This window comes from Episyrphus balteatus, chromosome 4, assembly GCF_945859705.1.
Source record: "Episyrphus balteatus chromosome 4, idEpiBalt1.1, whole genome shotgun sequence".
NCBI lineage: Eukaryota > Metazoa > Arthropoda > Insecta > Diptera > Syrphidae > Episyrphus > Episyrphus balteatus.
In genome coordinates, this window is record NC_079137.1 from 31,592,391 (window position 1) to 31,614,180 (window position 21,790).

Sequence of the window (21,790 nt, forward strand, 5' to 3'; positions counted from 1 at the left end):
TACTGTATATAAATGTGATAAATAAATGCTGTTGCGTCTCTTTGTTTTGTAAAATATCGTTCTATAATTTTCTTCTTTTGTAAACAATTTTTTGTGTTACAATTTTTAAGAGTTTAAAAGTGAGTGTTCGAAGTTCAAAAAATGGGAAAAGCAGAACCTTTAACAACCTTAGAATTTGTTAAAACACTAGACAAGTATGCCGTCCTTATTAACAAAAAATCTCAACAGGCTCATATAAAAAAAGCAAAGGCGGAGGCTTAAAAATTATTCATGAGGTTCAAGCCAGGACTGGTATCGAATTTGGTATCTGGAATCGAATTTGAAAACTTATTATTACGAAGTCTAGCAGGCTACTGCGGAGAAAAAGAGGTGAAATAAAATAAACTAGTAGAATTTTCACTTTTCAAAAAGCAGAACGAAATTTTCAGTTTGAGTCTAATACGAAGCTGAAACAAAATTTTATCAACGAAATTAAAATTTCGATAAGCTTTCAGTTTTTCAGTACCTACACAGCTGTAGGAAAGAATTTCGGATTATGTGGAGGGTTTTCCTGGCCCTTTTTTCTGTTATAGGTCGTTTCAAATCAAAAGTCCTGACTCAGAGTTTGTTTTCTCCCTTCCAATAAAATTGAGAACAAATAAACAAAAAACTCAATTTTATTGGCTCATTGCGACAAATCAACTCAAAAACAACAACAAATCATGCTTGTTTGAATGAAAGAAATGCTAGAGAAAAAAAATAAACAAACGAAAAATCTGAATTTGTTTATTAATGATTTCTATGGTGACGACTCCAAAATAATTGAAAAATAAAAATAAGATACTTACTGCCCAATTATACAAATGAAAAGATGTGAATAGAATTTTAAGTTATGAATTGCTATCATATAAACTGGACATTTCTGGTCCATCTTCATCTAGTCCTATAATAATATCTTCGGCAAAGTTATCCCAACTGCCTTAAAATTCAAAATAATTAAATAATTGTATGTTTTTTTGTATTGCCCGCGGATATGGAGTGATGCAAGCCTGGGAGACTTGCCTCCGCTTTCTGAGGCTAACCCAGTGAATCTCACAGACGCATCAATTAATTAAAATAAGGATATCAAGAACTGTTCTTCGTTATTTTATCGTAATTTTAGAAAAAGTTCAGCTGCCTCATAAATGCTTCCTTCCAGTAAGCGAATGAGTTTTTTTTATTTTTGCTCAATTTTCCATGGGACTTTTGATTTGAAACGACCTATATAAAGAGCTGTGTTGACGGCTTGATTTTTTTTTTTTTTTTTTTATTTTTTTTTTTGTTCAAAAACGTATTTTCTGATATTTTTTTGGTTTTAACTTAAGGCGTTTTTTTTCTATTACTCAGTAGCTACTCACTTTTCATTTTATTCGCAAAACAATAATAAAAATTACACAAGTAAGTATTTGTTTTTATTGTTTTTCGAATAAAATAAAAAAATGAGTAGTTACTGAGTTGTAGAAAAAACACGCCTATAATTTATTTTTGTTTACTTTGACAGAATTCTCGATGATATTCTGTGGGCTTTGAGGACTTAAAAAATTTAATTTATTATTTTTAGTTGCGCCATTTTTATGTAGGATTTTTCGTTTCTCATCTAGGTTTTAATTAATGAAGTTTTAAAAAAAAACGTTCTACTGGAGGCGGAGGGGAACTATTTATAATAGCCCTGGATTTTAAACAGTTTTGGCTTCTGTGTATTGTTAAAAGATATTATAAATCCTCAAGAGCTTTAAGATTATATGTTATTATATTAGATATTTTAAGATTGATAACTGTTACTTTCGAAATTAAATGCATATTTTATTATATTATTTTGCTATTGGAGAATAGTTTAAAAACGGAAAGGTAGAATTATTTTTGAGAAGAATTTCTTGATTAGAACGTCTAGCCTAAAATTAAACTTTTTATAATATTAACACATTTACTTATCCCTTCATTAAATCTCATCCATTTTGTCCTAAGCGAATACAAATAGTTATATATACAAAAAATAGATTTAAAACTTTTTTACCATAAACAGATCATTGTTGCGTGCAAAATAGTCAAAGTTATTGCATAAATTGTTGGAGAAAAAAGTGCTTCCAGTTAAAATTTTCAATATATTTCAACGAAAAACAAACAAAATTTTATTGAAAAAAAAGGATAACAAAACGGAATACAAAGTAACATGGCAACAAAATTATTAAATATCTATAAAAAGTAACACTTTTGTTACACTTGTAACATTGTGGCAACACTGTCCGAAACTTGTAAATACTTTTCTTATAGTAAATACTACCTTTCCAGCATTTACATATTATGTCTTTTATGCATATGGAAAGTAGTAAATACTAAAGCATTTGCTAACGTTTAGGTATGCATACTGCTCATTGTTTGAGAATTATTTTTTAATAATTCTATAGATTTTTTTTATATTGTTTGTATCGATACATATATATTGAATTGGAGTGTCAAAAAAATTGCAAAAGATTATTTTTTCTGTAATTTGGATATATGTATTTTATTTATGCAAGAGTGGAAGGAACCGACAGTTTTTATTAAAAAGAAACGAAACTATTTTTTTCTAAGAAACCCATTTATTTTTTGTTTTTACTGGAATTGTTGGTAAATTTATTTATTAAACATTGAAATAATGATAGCATAAAATGATATTTTTCGATAGGTTTTTGATTGATTGCATAAGATTTAAAATTTTTGCAATACAATTTTTTTTTTTTCAATTTTCAATTACAAAAACAAAAAGTAAGTACCACAAAGACATATTTTATTTGATATTTGCTGAGTTAGGCCCCATTCTATTTGAAATTAATATTTTTGTTCCGAATATTTTCAAACTAAATATAATATTTAAAATGGGTGTTTTTTTGCAACCAGATCGTTTTGACTTGTACCCTTTTTGAAAAATTGAATCTTTATCACATTTTGAATAGCTTTCAAACCTTTTTTTTTTAAACAAATCGGAAAAAAATAAATTTTTGATATTTTTTTCGTTTCTCGAAACGCATTTTAGAAACATAGGTATCGTCAAGATTTACGAAAAATTGTATCTTTATATAATTGAACTATCAACTACCTAAGGAACATCTCAAATAGGTACAGAAACTCCTGGACCCACGAAGCCGAATCAACAATGCAAAAATACGCTTTTCAAAAATTCATATGCTTGCTCTCATCAGGCCCTTTTAAAAATAATCCTTTTTTCGGCAAATATTTTTTTTTTTTAAATTTAATTTAAATATTTAAAGAAAAGTTGCTTTGTTATTGTTGGATCAACAATTTGAACTTTCTAATTTCTTTCAAAAATACTTAAAATCCAAATTGTTTGATCTTATATTTGTTCCCAAAGTACTAGTTTCTGCAGCAAAAAAAAAAAACTTTGAATACACAAAAAAAAAAGTAAAAAACAATTTAAAAGTTAATGCGTTTTAATGTAGATTTTTCACTCAACACCACCATGTACCTACCACCCTGCCTGGCTCCATCCCAATTAAAATCAAAAATTCTGTGAAAATCATTTATAAAGAGCAAATTTCCCCTGCAGGGACCTAAAAAAACCAAATTGAATTTCTTCTATAACGATGACGATCACAGTGTTCGTTATCGTCATTAGGATGGAAAAACAAACTTCCTGTTTGAAAATTCACACCAAAAGCTCGCACAGAATATTGCCCTCAAATGTCACTGGCAAAGTACCTATAGTTGTGTGTGTTTTTTTTTTTGCTTCGTTTTACACTTGCACGCCTTTAAGTTAGCAAGTTAATATTTAATTTTCGCAAAAAGCTTATACAAAACTTTGCCTTTTAACCAAAAGCCGCACCATTCATGGCGATATGATGAGAAGCAAACAACACTATATACTGACTGCATGATGGCAGCGATGAATACAAGGACCAAGTCGAAGTCAAACCAATATTTTGTGGAAGAAGTAAATCAGGACGACGACAACGAATAGTGGCAAATGACGTTGACAGCGACGAAATAACGAAGACGACGACGACGGATGATGACGATGATCGCAAGTTATTAGAAAATCTGTCGATAAGTTAATTTTCCGCTTTAAATTCAACACCAAAGCTATGCCACTATAGAGCTGTTCTGATTTTTTTTTTTTACTTTTTTTTTCAAAAAAGTCAACTAAAAAAAGTGGAACAAGCGTTCAAAGGCTCCACCATCTGGCAATCGCATATATACATACCAACCCAGAGTGATGGTACATTGCCTCAAAGTTCTGCTGCAAGCTCAAGTGGCAGCAGCACTATTTTCTCTATTTCGAGGAATTTTCAATTCCAATTTTCAAACAAACGCAAATTAATTTGCTTTGCTACTCGATTCCTTGCCAACAACAATCATCCGCAGTTTCCGTTGTATCGTCCCGTCGTCGTGTCGTCCTTGTCATCATTGCAGCCACCTACACCATCACCTTCTATATAGCATGAGCTGTTGTCAGGAACAGCAAGAGCAAAGAGCAGAAGAAGAAGAAGAAGAAGAGCAAGAATTCGTTGGAGGTCCTCGAATAAAAATTTTATCGGGCGAGGACACAGCGAAGCTCCAAAAAATAAAAAATCAAACGAAACGAAAACTAAAGGTTTATTCAGGATGCAGGGAAAACTTTTTGTCACAAGCACCAGCACAACCTTCAGTTTCATATAGCACGCCGCCGCTTGCTCGTACAGCTCTATAAGGATACAGAAAGAGGTCCTCTTGAAAAATATAATACACTAGCCCAAAAAATTAAGGGAACAAAAAAAAATCGTGATTTTTTTAGTGATTTTCGATAGGCTGTATCTCAGTAAAAAATGACCGCATCGTGATAAAATAAAAAGGATGTGAAAGCTCTATTCTTCTAGTTTTAGGATTAAATATTAAATTATTTTATTTCTAACGGTAAAATAGCGAAATTGTTGCAAATGTTCAAAAACCAAAATTTTCTAATTTTTTTATGTTTTTACTTCTCTCGTAAGGAAGTGGGAAAATTTTTTCTGATAAAATGATTATTATTTTTAGAAAGGTTTTTTATTTGGCTTTAGAATTCCTTTTGTTTCAAACTTCTACGATTTTTTTTACACTGCAATATCAGTCATCAAACCAAAAACCATACTTTTGACTTTGACTGTCAATATCTCAACAACGGATCACTAAACAGAAAATTTAAGTACACATTTAAAAACTTCATTCAATTCTCTACAAAGAAAATAAGTTTGTTTTGTAAAAAAAAATGTTTTCTTATTTTTGAGATTAATTTAGGAAAGCTATCAAAATAGGCATTTTTACGGTTTTTTAGAAAATGTACCGCTATTTAATTTCTATGGGTGAAAAGATTAAACGGAGGCTTAATTATTGAAGCTTAATATACCTGGAATTAATATGCAAAGTTTCAGGCTTATTCATCAAGCAGTTTTTCTGTTGTGAAGGTTTGAACATTTGAGATGAAGTAAAACACCATATTTCTGCAGTTCTAAATGACTGACTTCTTGTTACTTTTTTATGAGCAAAATCAATTTTTTTTGAGTTTATTTGAACATTTTATTGATAAATATCGTTTAAATTTAAGATAAACCAAGAAAAAATTAAAAGTTTTCAAAAAAACTTAAATTTTGAAAAAAAGCTTTTTATACCATTTTTGGATATTTTTCCTAATTTTGAAATTTTTTTTGTTTTTCTTTGGTTTATCTATAATTTAAACGATATTTATCAATAAAATGTTCAAATAAACTCAAAAAAAATTGATTTTGCTCATAAAAAAGTAACAAGAAGTAAGTCATTTAGAACTGCAGAAATATGGTGTTTTACTTCATCTCAAATGTTCAAACCTTCACAACAGAAAAACTGCTTGATGAATAAGCCTGAAACTTTGCATATTAATTCCAGGTATATTAAGCTTCAATAATTAAGCCTCAGTTTAATCTTTTCACCCATAGAAATTAAATAGCGGTACATTTTCTAAAAAACCGTAAAAATGCCTATTTTGATAGCTTTCCTAAATTAATCTCAAAAATAAGAAAACATTTTTTTTTACAAAACAAACTTATTTTCTTTGTAGAGAATTGAATGAAGTTTTTAAATGTGTACTTAAATTTTCTGTTTAGTGATCCGTTGTTGAGATATTGACAGTCAAAGTCAAAAGTATGGTTTTTGGTTTGATGACTGATATTGCAGTGTAAAAAAAATCGTAGAAGTTTGAAACAAAAGGAATTCTAAAGCCAAATAAAAAACCTTTCTAAAAATAATAATCATTTTATCAGAAAAAATTTTCCCACTTCCTTACGAGAGAAGTAAAAACATAAAAAAATTAGAAAATGTTGGTTTTTGAACATTTGCAACAATTTTGCTATTTTACCGTTAGAAATAAAATAATTTAATATTTAATCCTAAAACAAGAAGAATAGAGCTTTCACATCCTTTTTATTTTATCACGATGCGGTCATTTTTTACTGAGATACAGCCTATCGAAAATCACTAAAAAAATCACGATTTTTTTTTGTTCCCTTAATTTTTTGGGCTAGTGTAATTAAATGTTCGCTTCGCTTTCTCTTATGGATACGTGACTAGTACGCGATTTATGGGATCTGCTGATGCACGCCCAGATGCAAATGCCACAATTATTAAAGTTCACGCAAACACATGCAGCCTCTCCATCCATATTATTTCCAAAAAAACAGGACCCGAAAATCCATTTTTCTCGTTTTTTTGTCCTTTTTTGCACTTCAAAAGTGAAGAGGTATAAAGTGGATGACAAGAAACAGCAGCAGCAGCACACACAACAAATCTCTCTCTCTCTCTTTGGAGACACTCTACCAAACCATATATACAACAAAATGTCATAACTCATATGTTGACGTAACATCTGATTTGTTGCTTTTGGAGGGACGAAACCGTTTATTGTCATCCTTCATAATAACAAAATTTAAATTGTTGTGTCTGCGGGCGACAAGCTCCAGTCGCGCAAATGTTAAAAGTCTTGGGGGTGTTTAAACGTTGACGTATATAGGATTTGATGACATGCTACAGGGCATGAACACACATGCAGCATGCAGTTAAGAGTAATATGCGAGGAAGGATGATTTGAAATTTAAGGAAATGAAAATTTCATTCAAGGAAGACGATTATTCTCTTCTACACAATTCTATGACATTTATTTTCATTTAGTATGTCACCTTCAGGGAAATACATGTATTTTTTTTCGAAATCTGTTATATTACATGCAGCTAATTGATTGTGTTACAAGAAACCCCTAAAGGTCAAGGTTTATTTTCAAAGAAGAAAAAAGTAACAGAACTAACAGAAACTTTTCTCTCAAAATGTCCCAAAATTAGTGAAGATTTTTTTTAGTTCTTTGATTCATGCAAATAAAAAAAAATATGTTAAACATACCTACAAACATGCAAAGTTTGTAGTTTCAAAGGGAACGGAATAAAGTTTTTTGGTAAAATTTTACTTTCAGTGAATTTCAAAAATATAGGAAAAAAAAAAGTTAAAAAACACACGTAGTTTCTCTGATGCCAGCGGACATGTCCTTAAAGGATCAAAAATTCGTTAACAAATTCAAAGCTTCGGGGGCGAATTTCTTTGAACTTTGTATTTATATATCTCTATCGTGCCTCATCTGTTCAGTTCCAGCTCACAGCTTAACCATATCTCTTGGATAGGTCCACCTTTTCCTATACACACATAGTTTTACTTGTTTGTATGTGTGTATGTGTGTGTATTTTCATCTTTGGTATTATTACTTTTTGGCAAATTTCCATTTCGTGTCACCGATCCACCGAACATTGGATGAAAATTTTCGTAACTTTTCCGGCACAGGTTTTATACACACACAAATTCCTGTTTGGGTTCAACAACAAGAAGAAGGTACCTTACTATCTTTATATTTCGTCCTTATAACCGTGGTATATCACTTTGTGTCTAAAGGACGATGGCTTCCATTTATAGTGCTTAGATAGAGACCAATGCTCTTTCATGTACCACCAACAACCAGCCAACAAAACCAACCGACCAACTTCGGTGCATGCGGCTGGAATATTAAGTAGGTAGGTACACAAGGGTTCACAACTTTTTAATGTTCAAAGTTGTCTTCTCGGACGGACTTGGCTGACTGACAGTAGGACGGAATAGTGAACGAACGAGAGGGTGGAAAGTTTTGTATATAGTAAGTTGTTGCTGTTATTACTGTTGTTGTTGGTAGCTTGGCGTTATAGTGATGGGAAAATATGAAGCGCGAATTTAAATGCAGTGCATAGTTATGCAGGAAGTGCACACAAGATGGAGAACGGATGATGAACTGACTCTTTCGAACTCAATTTGCATAAATCACCTCCCATATAATTACGGAACGATATCAATCGGAAGGGAAAATTTCGAACGGGAAAGCAGAGGCGGGCGCTGCGTTTTGATGGTGCTACTGACATCAGAGACGGATTATGGGATTAGAAAATTTTGGAGAAGTTTTTGGGGGCGCTAGAAGAAATTAACATCGACCAAACTTGACTTTTTGTCGGGCGAAGAATTCACCGAAAACTTGGGTAAGGTGTTATGATATAGTGCGATTATTTCAGATTCGTTTGAAAGAATAACGCTCAAGTCATGCATGATAATGGTAAAGACTAATAAATCAAATTCAGTAATAGCTTCATTTTTTTTAACACCGTTTTTTAAGACGCGCGAAAAGTCATGACTAAAACTGTGATTCAACTATGGATCATCCATCTATAATCTAAAAAATCAGCGTTCCCACGGACAATTCATCCCGAAAACAAACTGGATCTAACGTGTCCAAAGAAAGCAGAGAATTAACAGAAATACAGGACGATGGCGTTATTCCTGAAAACCCTTCATTTTAAAACCATCAATCTACACCAACCACTGACCAGGATGTAGGCGATTGGCGAGAACTTGTCTTTAACATTTTTACAAACAATTAGGGTCATAATATTTATTATAGATTTTGACAGGTTTTGTTTTAAAAAGGGGGTCGTTTTAGACTAGGTATCGCTGAAATATCTCAACTAATTCACAAGAGAGACCATTGACCCGAAGGCTGTTGTGCACGTTTGTCTGCATCCTAACAATAGTCCTGTTTTCACTTTCTGAGGTCTGCAAGAATACTTAGAAGAAAGGTAGGTTAGAAGAAAGGTAGGCCTTTGAACTCCCGGTTCAAACAAAATGCAAAAAAAAACTAGCATTAAGTTTAAGAATTGGAACAATGTAACCCCGGAAAGTTTATCGCCGATTTCTGAGGTCAACCCGGCAAACTCTACAGGCGGATCACTAGCGTTAAGCAGTAACGTAGAAGAGTTATGATTCCATCGACATCAAGATCATATCAGCATCAAAGAAGAAGAAGATGGTCTGTAGAAGCAATCTAAAGCATATTCGAGTTCAAGGAAAAAGGGTAATTTTTTAAAAAGGCTGACTTTACAATTAGATCTTAGCGGGACATACATACATACCACACATAGATTTTGATTCTTATACTAATGATTAGCACAAATGATACCAAGATAGTTATTTTTTGTGTCCAAGGATCTTTTTATATTCTCCTGATGGCACCTACGCCCAAAAATAACTATTTTGATATCATTTGTGCATTAAAAGTCCCTCATTTGCATTTTGGGCCAAACGTTTGCGAATTCAATCCTTTTACCTTCATGCTTTTTCTTCAGTAGTGGTGCTTTTAGCAGACTTCAGGCTAGTATTTTAGCTTCCAGCTAATGCCAAATAGCACTAACAAAATCTTAGAGTTAATTTTTTGTTTACTGGAGCCTATTGAAGGATGATACTTTGCCGATTAGCTAATTTTACGTGTTTCGAGCTAATGTTACTATTTCGGATTTGTGTCACCCTCCATTTCAACGGGATATTCTACGATATTTCGGATGCACTAGAAAGTTTTTTCCTCTTATTAAAGTTTTTTTATTGACTTTCATGAACTTTTCGGAAAAATGCTTTCTGTGGGCCATTTTGACAACTTTTGACAATGACGATTCAGGCTTATATAAGAAACAACAATAATTAAAAAAAAAAAAACGTTTAATACCAAAAAAATGGAAAAAAAAATTATATTTGAAAGCTTGAAAAAGCAAAAAAACAAAGACACTGCTATTTCAATGTTCGGGCATAAACCAGAGTGTTTCAATAAATACTTTATGCAAGACAGTGATAAGCTTATTTAAAAAGTTAAAAAACCTTGGATATAATGACTGAGGTACTGTCCTATGTAAAACATAATTTTAAACTTTTTTTTTGCAAAGCAGCACCCTAAAACTTTTTATTAAAACTGTGTAAGCACTGCTATTTTCGTATTCACAGCTGTAGGTATGGAGTTTGGTCTGTAGATAGCAAGAGCGTAACGCTTCGTTACAAAATTTGTCGAAAATAAATTTGAATGCAAACTGTGCTCACTTCACAAAAAAAAGAGACACTTTAAAGCATCATTGCTTTAAAGGGTCTAGGGACTGATAAAACTCGTGATGACGTTTTAGGTTACTAAAATTAACCGTAGATCAATTTTTTTACACTCTGTGAGACACTGACTTATGGAAAAAATGTCAAACCCCGGGAATACATCGAAGGTAGGTATTAGTTTCATTGGGAGAGTTAGCTGTACTTTCAGTAAAGAATTGATGAGATGGCAAAGTATAATTAGGCTGTTTTTTGAAAAGAGAAACCACTATGTAGCCCCTAAGTAATCCTACCCCATGAGCCTTCGAATCCACCATGATAGTGACAAGATAGAAAGACAACTTGTGCACGAAGGCTTTAAAACTACAGTTACATCTTATCTGCTCCTATAAGAGCACTATAATTACATAAGATGTTTTTAGGTTCTTTTTATTTTGCTTCTTTAAGGTAGCTCATATAAGTGCCAAAAAAGATGATAAGAAGCTTTTTACAATGATTATGACAATTATAAGAGCCATTAAAGGAGTAATTCTTTTTCTTCATGAAATCGAGAAAAAAACTAAGTCCGTCAATGTTATAATAGACACTGACCACAGGCTGATTTATTTTAATTTTCTTTTCCAGTTAGCGCCATCATCGTAGTTAGTCGGTTTGTGTCTTATATACTTAGTCTAATGATACACAACTCCAATAACAACGTGACTTGCAAAAGGCAAAATGGTAATAAATCATAATCCTCAGAGGGGCGCATTAGCCTCGGCTATAAGGATAGCGCATAGTTAATGATAAATGCCAACCATCTCTAACCAACTAACCAACAACATTGAAATGGCGTCGTCGGTCGGTGGCGATGACGACAATGACAACGACGCCAGCACTTCCAGCAATGATAATGGTCAAAGTAGATTATCCTTTGGTTGATTGACATCGACCGCATTGATCTAACCAACATATAGATAATATTAGCACCAAATCATCAAGGAGTTGAGCAGCATCCGATGATTACTGATGCGGATAGAAGGATTGCCCTCTGATGCGGACTGTGCTCGACAGAGGAATAGGGACATTGTATACATTATCGCGAGCGCCTTCGCTGATTGTTCGTTAATTTCACATTACATAAATGCCAAATGACACGGAAAGTCAGGCGCACCACCATCGCTTTTCCAACAATTTTACACAAGGACATCGCCATCGTCGTTGTCGAGAGTCAACTTTATACGACTGGGAGGGAGATAATGAAGGAATTGTTATGATTACAGCTTATTTTTTTTTTTTTATGTTCCGTTTTTATTCGGGACACAAGCAGAAGGAGGAGAAGAATCTCTTCTTTTTTTATAACCCTCAGCTGAAATTGTTTTCGAACGACAATGATATGATGACATGAAAGCGAATGCTGGCGTTACTTTAATAAGGATTGCTGCAGAACAGTATAACCTAGTAGCAGCATCAGGAAAGACTCCGCACAGGAGCACATTGGCGTGGCAATAGTACTATGAAGATGGAAGCAGGAAGAAGGGATTTGATATCCATTAAGCGATTGGCATCAGCAAACATTCTTATCTGGACGTTTTAATGTGGTCCAAAGAGTTATGGGTTGGGATTTAGTCGAAGACAATTTGGATCGAAAGAAAATCGAAAGGGTGTTATAATAAGAGCGTTGCCGTCGCCATCTTCGGTCGTCCGCAAAACGTCTCAACCGCCCGCGAGCCGCATGTTGGTCGTCTCGGTATCCGATGTTGAAGTGCATCAGTTCGATAGGAAGGATATAGATATATTGGTGGTTGATGCGGTTGGGGGAGTGTGGTTCTTGACACTTAAAGAGGAATTTATTGGCGGAAGAGATGGTTTTCTTCGTATAGATTTTGAAGAATAGTCGCTGCTGGGGGAAAATGTCATTTTAGTTGGAACTAAATGAGATATAAGAAAAAAAATGAGAAAAATAAGAGAAGAAAACTATAAAAATTGAAGAATAAATATAAAATCTTGCATGATTTTACTTTCAATCTCAATCTTTTAAGTGTTCACACTAAATTGCTTAAGAACCACTTAAAAGTTAATTCTCGTTTTATTATACCATTTTTTACTTGCGATATAGGTACTATAGGGCAAGTTTAGGATTCGTAAAAAAAATCGAACTCGAGATAACAATTTTACATGACATTACGATGATGGAGAATGCCAAAAAAGTGGGTCCGGCAATTCTGTCTGTCTGTCTGTCTGTCTGTCTGTCTGTCCGTCTGTCTGTCTGTAAGAACCTCGAGCTACATCCTAAACTACTGAAGGGATTTTCTTTAAACTTGGTAGTTAACAGTTTTGAGTGATTCCCTAGAGGAGAAATTGAAGTTTTTTTTTTAGGACCAAAACTAACGGTACCTGTCATATAACGGAAACAGAAAAGTTGATTTATTTCAAAAACGGCTCTAACGATTTTGATTACAATTTTTCTGCTTACTGTTACAGATAAGAGCCTTCTTTGACAATAAAAAAAATATTTTTTGTACCGTTATCAACGGTACCTGCCATAAAACGGTTTTTTTGATTTATGAATTTCTCATAAACGACATAACAGATTTCGACCAAATTTTTAATACAGAAACGTTTAATCAATAATTATTTAAAAAAATTTAAAATTTTTCAAAAACCACATTTTTGGATTTTTAAAAAATATTTCAAAATTTTTTTTTGAAAAATCAATTTTTTGGAAACGAGTTGGTGAAAAAATTTGAAGTTTTGTTTTTATGTGTAAATTAATTATTTATTCAAAATTGCATATCAACTTTTTTTTTGAAAAATGTTAGAAAATTTTTATATATAAAAAATTATTTTTTAAAAAAACGGCTCTAACGATTTTCGAAAAATTTTTTCTAAAAATTCCTTTTTATACTAGAAATAAAATGGCATACTTTGTTTTTTGTAAAAGATCATTTAAAACGGTATTTTATTATTTATAAAAACGGATTTTATTTTTTTTTATTCCGTGAAAATGTCAAATTTTCCCTAATTTTGTTCAATAAAAAACTTTAACATTAGAGTAACTTTTACCATAAGAGCAAGTACGTGCGACCCCAGTCGTGCAATTTATTTTTTTTGATTTGGCATTCACAAAATATTGGCAGGATTTTGGCTAGTGTACATTTTGTAGTCAACATTAAGCTTATAGTGAGAGCGAGTTTTGACATCTTTTTATGAGGTTTTATTGTGAATTTTATAACCTGATTTAAAACTACAGTGTATGAAGAGATGAACACAATGCAAGCTTTTAAAGAATCCTTCACATAAGACCATTCAAAACAGTTTTTCGGATTGTTTTCTTTCTTAGGAAATCTTATATATAAAAATGAGTTCGTTAACTGTGTGTGGCCGATAAACTCGCGTTTGGCTGGTCCGATTTTGGTAATTTTTTTTTTATTTGAATGGTATTAATAAGTAGATGGTTTGTATCAAAAAAAAAATAATACCTTTTCTCGCATCTTTACACAACTGTCAATATGAACGAGTGAAGAAACACTCTCTCTTTTTAAAAATTTTAACTTAGCTTAATTTGTAAAAAAAATTATTAAGACAGGCTTTCAAAATAATTATTATTGTTTATAGTCTGATTTTGAATATTGTGATGCCTGTCAAGGTTTGAATTAGCTTGAAGCAGAAACTCATTGGGATCCAACGCTTTCTGGTGCATTGGTTGCTCTAATCTAATCAAAAAAGGATAACGTGATATTCTTAATTTTAGGGCAAGGACCCAGTCTAGCATAGATATAGAAGCTTCGAGCCTCGAGCCCGGATAATTACCAGACCGGTCCAATACTTATTTTTTTGTACCGAGGAATAACGTGGCATGCGCTTAACTTTATGGCAAGGATCGCAACTTGCATAAACATAGAAGCTCTGATCCTTTCTCTGCCACCGGGTACAAAGGGGTTAAGTCGTAAATGATAGTTTGCAAAAAAAAATGCGATTGAAGTTGAGGTAATGTATGAAAATCGATGAATTTTTGAGCATTGATCCTCTTATTTTTATAGGAAAGAGTTGCTCTAAATTTATGTTTTTAAAACCAAATAAAAGAGAAAAAAGAGATTATTCTTATTTCATCAAAACCCGAAAATGCAATTTTGTGACTTGACCCCTTTGTACCCGGCGGCAAAGAATTATTGGCTGTTCTGCTATTTAAGTGCTGTTCTGCTATTTCAGGGAAAGGCTCCAGACCAACACAAAAATGAGCTTGGGAACGTTTTGATTCTACGATTTCAGAATAGGCTCGAGGCTCGAAGCTTCTATATCTATGCAAGACTGGGTCCTTGCCATAAAGTTAAGAATGTCACGTTATTCCTTGAAATACAAATTTAAGTATTGCACCGGTCTCATAATTCTCCCGGCATGAATTCCATAGGAAACGTCTTTTGGGGCTTATCCCTTTTTGTACGTTATTTTGTATCAAAAAGTATGAATTCTTTGACTTTTTTTAAGGCAATCCTTATCAACATGATAAGCGCAGGTAAATGGGACAGAAAAAAAGTTCAAGACATTTAGACAAAAACCAAAAATTTTATTTTTTTGCTTGGGCCTAATAATATGGCAAGGCTTTTTGATACACACCATTTTTTGTTTTTGCATCTTTGATATATGTAAATATAGCATATGGTTTTCTTACTCGCTAACAGCCAACATATATGTAGTTGACAATGGGAAAAAACAGGATTCACTAAATTAATACCACATATTTTTAAAGATAGACCTTATTTATGGTTATAGCAAATGCCAATGTTACAGAAAATTGAAGACGCTTAAATTCAAATGGGAAAACTGTTAGAATCATTGGACCTTGAGAAATCAACACATCTTCGTCTTTGAATTTTCCACAAAAAATGGTAGCTTCAATTAGCCATTAACTTCTTCAAGACAAGTCTTGTACATTGCAAAGTTTAGGTTGCTGTATGTTCTGAAGCATTATAATGGGCGCTACTACTTTCCGCGCTAAATGATGTGGCGGCAGTCCTGGTATATCCAATGAATTCAAAAATTTCGTTTGGTAATTTAATACAATGCTTTCATTTGTGATAGGGTCAACCGATTTGTTGGCAAAAAAATTGTGTGTTTATATCGTTAAAAATTGTTGCATTGATTTCAGAAACATTTTTTTTGTACCAGCCATTATTGCACGTTACTAAGCCAAGCATGATTTTTGTAATTTGTCTTTATACTTGGAAATACACTTTGAATCAATTCATTTTCTGAATTTACATTACAGTTAAAATTGCTTTGAAGTGTAATTCGGCCTTCAGAATCAAGTGCCATTATTCCATTAACAATGTCCAATAACTGCTTAGATTACAATATTGGTTAATGTTCATTACAATAAACAAGTTTTTTTTCAGTTTAAATTTATTTTCAAATAGGTTCTATTTTTTTAAAAGTGCACTCAGCGAAGCGGGTGGGGTTAGCTAGTTCATTATAAACAAAGCGTTTATACGTGAAGGCATCACTTTTATTTTTCGGGATTGTGGTTTGTGGCGAATATGGTTATAAATTTATTGAGTAATCTTAAGACTCAATCTAAGACTGTGAAGACGTTTTCCACCGTTAAGTATCGTTAAGTGTAGTGCCTACAATTTTGTGATGTATCTACTTTGGTAACAGCTCCTATAGTGTTTACCATTAGCAATGAATTAGAAAAAGAATGTTGAAGAACAACGAAAATGGAACATGTCAGAACGAAACGAGGTTTTCTAATTTAACTAAGAAGACCTTCTTCAACTCGAGATTCTAACGTAGGTATTCTAGTATGAGGTGAAAAATTTTACTCCAGCGAACATGAAACCTTTTTTAATTCTTCTTCGTTTTTAACAACTAATAGAACTAAGCAGATTTCTGTGAATCAAAATTGGAGCATTTTTGGAAGTAGGTACAGAGTGCAAAGTCCTTATATTATATCCAAGTAGAAGCAGAGTAATATAACATTCGTAGTAACAAGGGTCATTTATGCAGATTGATTCATGTCCTTGAACTAAACACGTCCCTTAATTTAACGGACAATTGGTGCCAATAAATTTAAGCTCTTCAAACGAAATTTTTGGTGCAAACCATAATTTTGTAGCTTGAATACTTTTTTAATATGTTGAAGTTTTTATTTAAAAAATTATCATAAAAGTTAGTTTCCAAATAAAAAATAATACGGAATACTTTTTCTCTGCCTATTCAAAATTAATTTTTGGGCAGCTAATTTCGTCTTGAAAAACTACAATTTATAGAATTAAAATTTCAATTTTTTGAAAATTTTGAAGATCTTTAAAAAAATCATAAAATTTTTTTTGTAAGAATTTTAAAAATAAAAACAAAAAATAATATAAAATTTGGTTTAAAGTTACAAAAGAATCCATTTAAATACTTTTGACTTCCAAACGAAATGCAATTTAACTACTTGTATAGGTAGTAAAGAATTTTTAGGAAGAACAAAAAATGAAAATAGTTTACCTTTTTTTTAAAACTGTTTATTTTTTTTATTGAATTATTATATTATAATTCTAAGAAACTTTCAAAAATAAATTTGATATGCAAATAAAAATAAAATATTGATTAGCACATAAAACAAAGTTTGAATAAAATTAATCCTGACCGATTTAGAATAAGAAAAAGAAAAAAAGAATTTAGAAAAAGTTGATTTTTCAAAAAAACGTTGGAAAAACTTTTTTTTTTCAAAATTTCATAGAAATCGGTAGTGACGTTTACGAAAAAAATTATAAATCAAGAAAACGGTTCTATGGAGGTAATAAGGTTAATAACGGTTCAAAAAATATTTTTATTTATATATCGAAAGTGTAGGATTTTATTTCAGACACTATATTTTTATTTTTTAATTCTGTTTTTCATCAAAATCGTTATAGAAAAACTACTTTTTCCATTTTGGTCATATGACAGATACCATTTTAGTCCTAAACACAAATTTCAATTTCTCTTTGGTTTAGGATGCATGGTTTGAAGATGTTTCATCAATTATCACCTCCCTGTAAAAAAAAACCTTTTTGGATTCTTGTTTGTATTTAACAAATGTACAATTTTTAGATTCCCAAGAAAAGTTTTAGTATAAGATGACGCATTATTGGGACTTTAAATAACATTTAATAAAATGATCCTAATAACGCTGTTGCTATGTGACATGACAAAATGTTAAGAATTAGATTATTTCTTTCAAGATTTCATTAAACGCATTTGTCTATGCCTTTTATGTTCTCTTGAAGTATGGTTCGTGACTGTCGAATCAAAATGGAAAGTTTTGCTTTAGATCCAAAGATTCCTATATACCCGTGTCATCAAAGGTTTTCTGTGAATTTGTGAATCTTTTGATGACATTTGCTGACATTGAAAGTGCAGTTCACAGATTCACTCTCAGATATACTCACTCTAAAGCCTTTGCTTCTAAACTTTCTTTTTTTACTGAAATCGTATACCTTTATCACATAATCTAATGGAATTTCAATCATGATTTTTAATTGTGGATCTTAAGAGTGAGTAGGGTATCTCACATTGAAACTTATACCTGTTAAAGTTTTCTTTTTGGCAAATGTTGTCAATCTGCTTTTTGTAGCTCTTTCAATGATATCATGGTATAAGCGTCATACTGAAAATAAATTCCATTGCCTTAGAGATATAGCTAGCCTTTGTACTATATTAAGTAGCCTTTTTGTCGTAACTGATATCGTTCTTTTGTGCCTGGAAACTACCTCATAGTCGATAATGGATTTCTCTTTCATCGTATACTTACATTGTATTTGGTTTTGTACGAGTATGAAAGGCATCAGAATTTTTCCTGTCAAAAGTCATGTCTAGACTTTTTAGTTACTTCTTCGTTTCGGCAACTAAAAATGTAGGTTTTATCTAAAAGTCATTTTTTTAAATCTTTAACTTATCTTTGAACTTATTTAAAAATCAAACTTTTCTCTAGACGCGGAAGTGATTTGGATGTGGTAGGTACCTACTTTACTTAATAAAAGTATTCTCAAGAATATTTCTATAATTTCTTCAAAAAATTCTTTGAAATGTCACGAAACACAAGAGTGTAAAATCTGAATAAAATCTTCACTTGAATATCTTTTCAGATCGTTCACTTTTGTTCTGGTAGATATTCTAATGGATTTGGAAAACTTTAAGCTTTAAAAAGACAAAATCAATACAAAAAGAAAATAAATCAGTATTCGCAACCTGTGATTTCTAGAGAAAGTTACAACCATTTCTCACTAACAAGATAGAAATGCATGCTGCCATCCTAATCGGGGGTGTTCATCCTCCCGCCCATTACATCACACAGCCTATATATCCTCCCTTTAGAGACACAGACGGAAATCAATTTAAATTCCCAACCCTCTGGAAACTCATATAGGTAGAGGTAAATAGTATTGGGTTGGGTTTGGGTAAGTGCATTTTTTTGCCATCAATGTGCTAGCAACATCAGTTCAGTTCAGTCTTCAGTGTGACAGTGCATAGAAATGAGAGGAACAACGTCGCCATCGTCGTCGTAGTCGTGGCAAACAGCTTCGGTGGTTCTATAGCCACACGTACATTTGAATTTCCAATCTGGATACTGGGATAGATGGATTCAAGGAACCCTACGTCGTTATCCTCGTTTTCTCTCTCAGGTTTGTACTCTACTCTATGACTATGACGATGACGACGAGAACGACCGACGACGATGATGATGATGAGATGGGAGAAAAAATTGTAAATAAACACCAGAAACCACTAGATACACACGCAAGCACCACCAATACACCAATGCACACACATATCCAGTATCCACATACCAAAAAAAAAACCAATAGACAAACTTGAATAATTCTTCTTCTATTTTTTTTTGTGTCCGTATCCTATATCCCGTGTTATACCGTTATACGTATGGCATTACATAAGGATAACAACATGCATCGTCGTCCTCGTCATCCTTGTTGTTATAGTAGTACTATGTGTGGTTGCTTATCGGAGATGGTAAAAAAAATCCACTGTGTGCAAGGACCTTAAACTTTCCAGCAACTATTTTTGTTGTTGTTATCATAACCACCAAAGAAGGCAAGAAAAAAAAAAATCAAAGAACCGGGGGAAAATAATACAAAAAAAAAAGAAAATATGAAAAAGCGTTTATCAATAACACACAGAACATATTACACACTCACACAAACAAACACACACTCATATATGAATACTCACCTCAAAAGTTGTGAAAACAATTTTCTCGATCGATCCAAAGTATCGTTCCCATAGTATTTGAGTTTGCTGTCTGAGGGCCAGAATACGGTTGACGGGTATCGACCGCACCACTTCAGGAACCTGTCAAACGATACAAGATACATATATTTATTTTTTATAGATATTCGTTTATAGTAGTTTTTTTTTTTTTTTGAAGAGAGCGAGAGGGCTATAAAGAGTTAAACTTCTTGAATGAGCTGGAAAATTGTATACGCCAAAAAGGATACTTACGACTGTAGTGTTATATAATGCTTCTGGATAGTAAAAGAGGGTTATGAAAATTTATATAAAAAAAAATAAAATAAAATTAGGTATTTCTACAGTCGTCGTCAAAAGAAAGCTCAAAAGCAATATGATGCGAGGTTGATTGCCCAAATCATCTTTTGATATGTTTTGGGTTTAACCATTTTTTTAGAGTAGATATTACAATTTAAAGGTCAACAATTTGGTTAATGATTAAGTAAAATATTGTCAAAAAGTCACTTCGAAAAATGTGGAATAACCTTTTGAATCAAGGCGTCAAAAGGAAAAGCTACACACTTATTCACAATTGTTAAAGATTTGTGCAGAAATAACTTAAATTTTATGAAGATTAGGACCTAAGTCTCTTAAACTGAACTCGCTTGGTCTAGGTTCAATACTCAAGTGTGACGGAAAAAGTTCTTCAAATTAAATGAAAAATTACTAGCATCACATAAAAATGGAATAAAAGAGTCTGATGATCGGATTGGCATCTGTGAAAAAGTGTTGTAACTCTAGCCATAAACACTTAGTGGTGGCACCTTTAAGATGTTGTTGTTGTTCAAATATTATAATGGAATGGGCGGATAAAAGCAGCTTAACTGCAAGTATGGAAACATACGAAAAATGAAACTTAAATTGGTTCGAAAGAGCTATTTCTTCAGCTTGGTTATTATTATTACTGATGTGGGAAACAGCCAGGCAAGTTGTAGCGCTGTTGAAAACATATTAGTAGGATAATTTGTAAATGCGCCAAATATGTAAGAAGCTAAAAGATTTCCGGAGTAATATTGAAAACTCTACAGTTCGACAAGTGTTAAGATTTCAACTTAATTTTTCACTATGCACCTATTAGGGCAGGTCGTCTTGGACAGTCTATCAAAGGACACTTCAACACAAAGAGAACATTTTTTTTAAGCTAATAGAAATAAACTACCACCAAAATGTAGCCCTTCCCAAAAGAGTAACATTCAAAAAGAACGAACTGAAAATTAATTTGTTCCATTTGAAGCTTGTGACGACTTATAACGTGATAATTTGGTCCTTGAAAATCGTGGAAATACCTAGTAGGAACTTTAAGCGGAACTTTGTAAATTCAAAGGAATTCCAAAAACATTGAGAAATAGTGTATCGACCACAATATTCTAAATTAAAAAAGGCCTAAAAGTGTGCTCTACTAATTTGGCACTTTTTAGACTTTAATTTCAATTTTTTTTATTTTTTTTTGTTTCAGAAGAGTTATCTTTTATTGTTATTTTTTGTTTCTGTTTTTATTTTACAATTTGACTTTAGTTTTCACTCTACTCTCATATTAAATAAATTATACAAAATAACCAATATCAATTTTTCATATAACTTATATTTTTTCTGAAAACCTGACATAAACAATACTGAAATAGCATTTTTCAACTGTACAAGTACAAAGAAAAACCATCCAATGTTTATATACCACTTTGTTGAATTTTCAAAATTTTCAAGCTCACAATTTTTATAAAAAAAATTATCATTTGCTAGTAAGATTTGAAACAAAAACTAGACACTTTCTTCAACTTGTCGAAAATAGGCCAAGTTTTGATTTTTTTGCTCGCTTAGTTTTTGTAAGAAGTATAGAGTATGTGTTGCTAGTTAATAAAGAATAAAGGATAAAGAATAAAGGATTCTAAAGGGTTCATGTTTTGTTTGACACAGAAATGCCTACAGTAAGTGTACTCTACAAACTCATTATTAAGTTAATTATTTCTTAAAGCTACAAATGCAATAAATTGAGGTATGTATAATAACTGAGGAACTTTCTATGTAAACAAGTTTCAGGCATTATTTAATGGGGTCCTTATAATTTAAATCTTAACTCGGTTGTTATACGAAATTTTCATTAAGTACTTATTTAAACATT

General features: G+C 32.0%; 1 protein-coding gene across 1 annotated transcript in view; it reads right to left on the minus strand.

Moving 5' to 3' along the window:
* Window positions 1–21,790, minus strand: part of LOC129919147 (exostosin-1) — a 286,145-nt gene that overhangs the window by 53,229 nt on the left and 211,126 nt on the right. Inside the window, exon 6 of the mRNA XM_055999997.1 lies at window positions 19,618–19,737. Within this exon, the coding sequence (XP_055855972.1) occupies window positions 19,618–19,737 (120 nt within the window). The remainder of the gene's footprint in view (window positions 1–19,617; window positions 19,738–21,790) is intronic.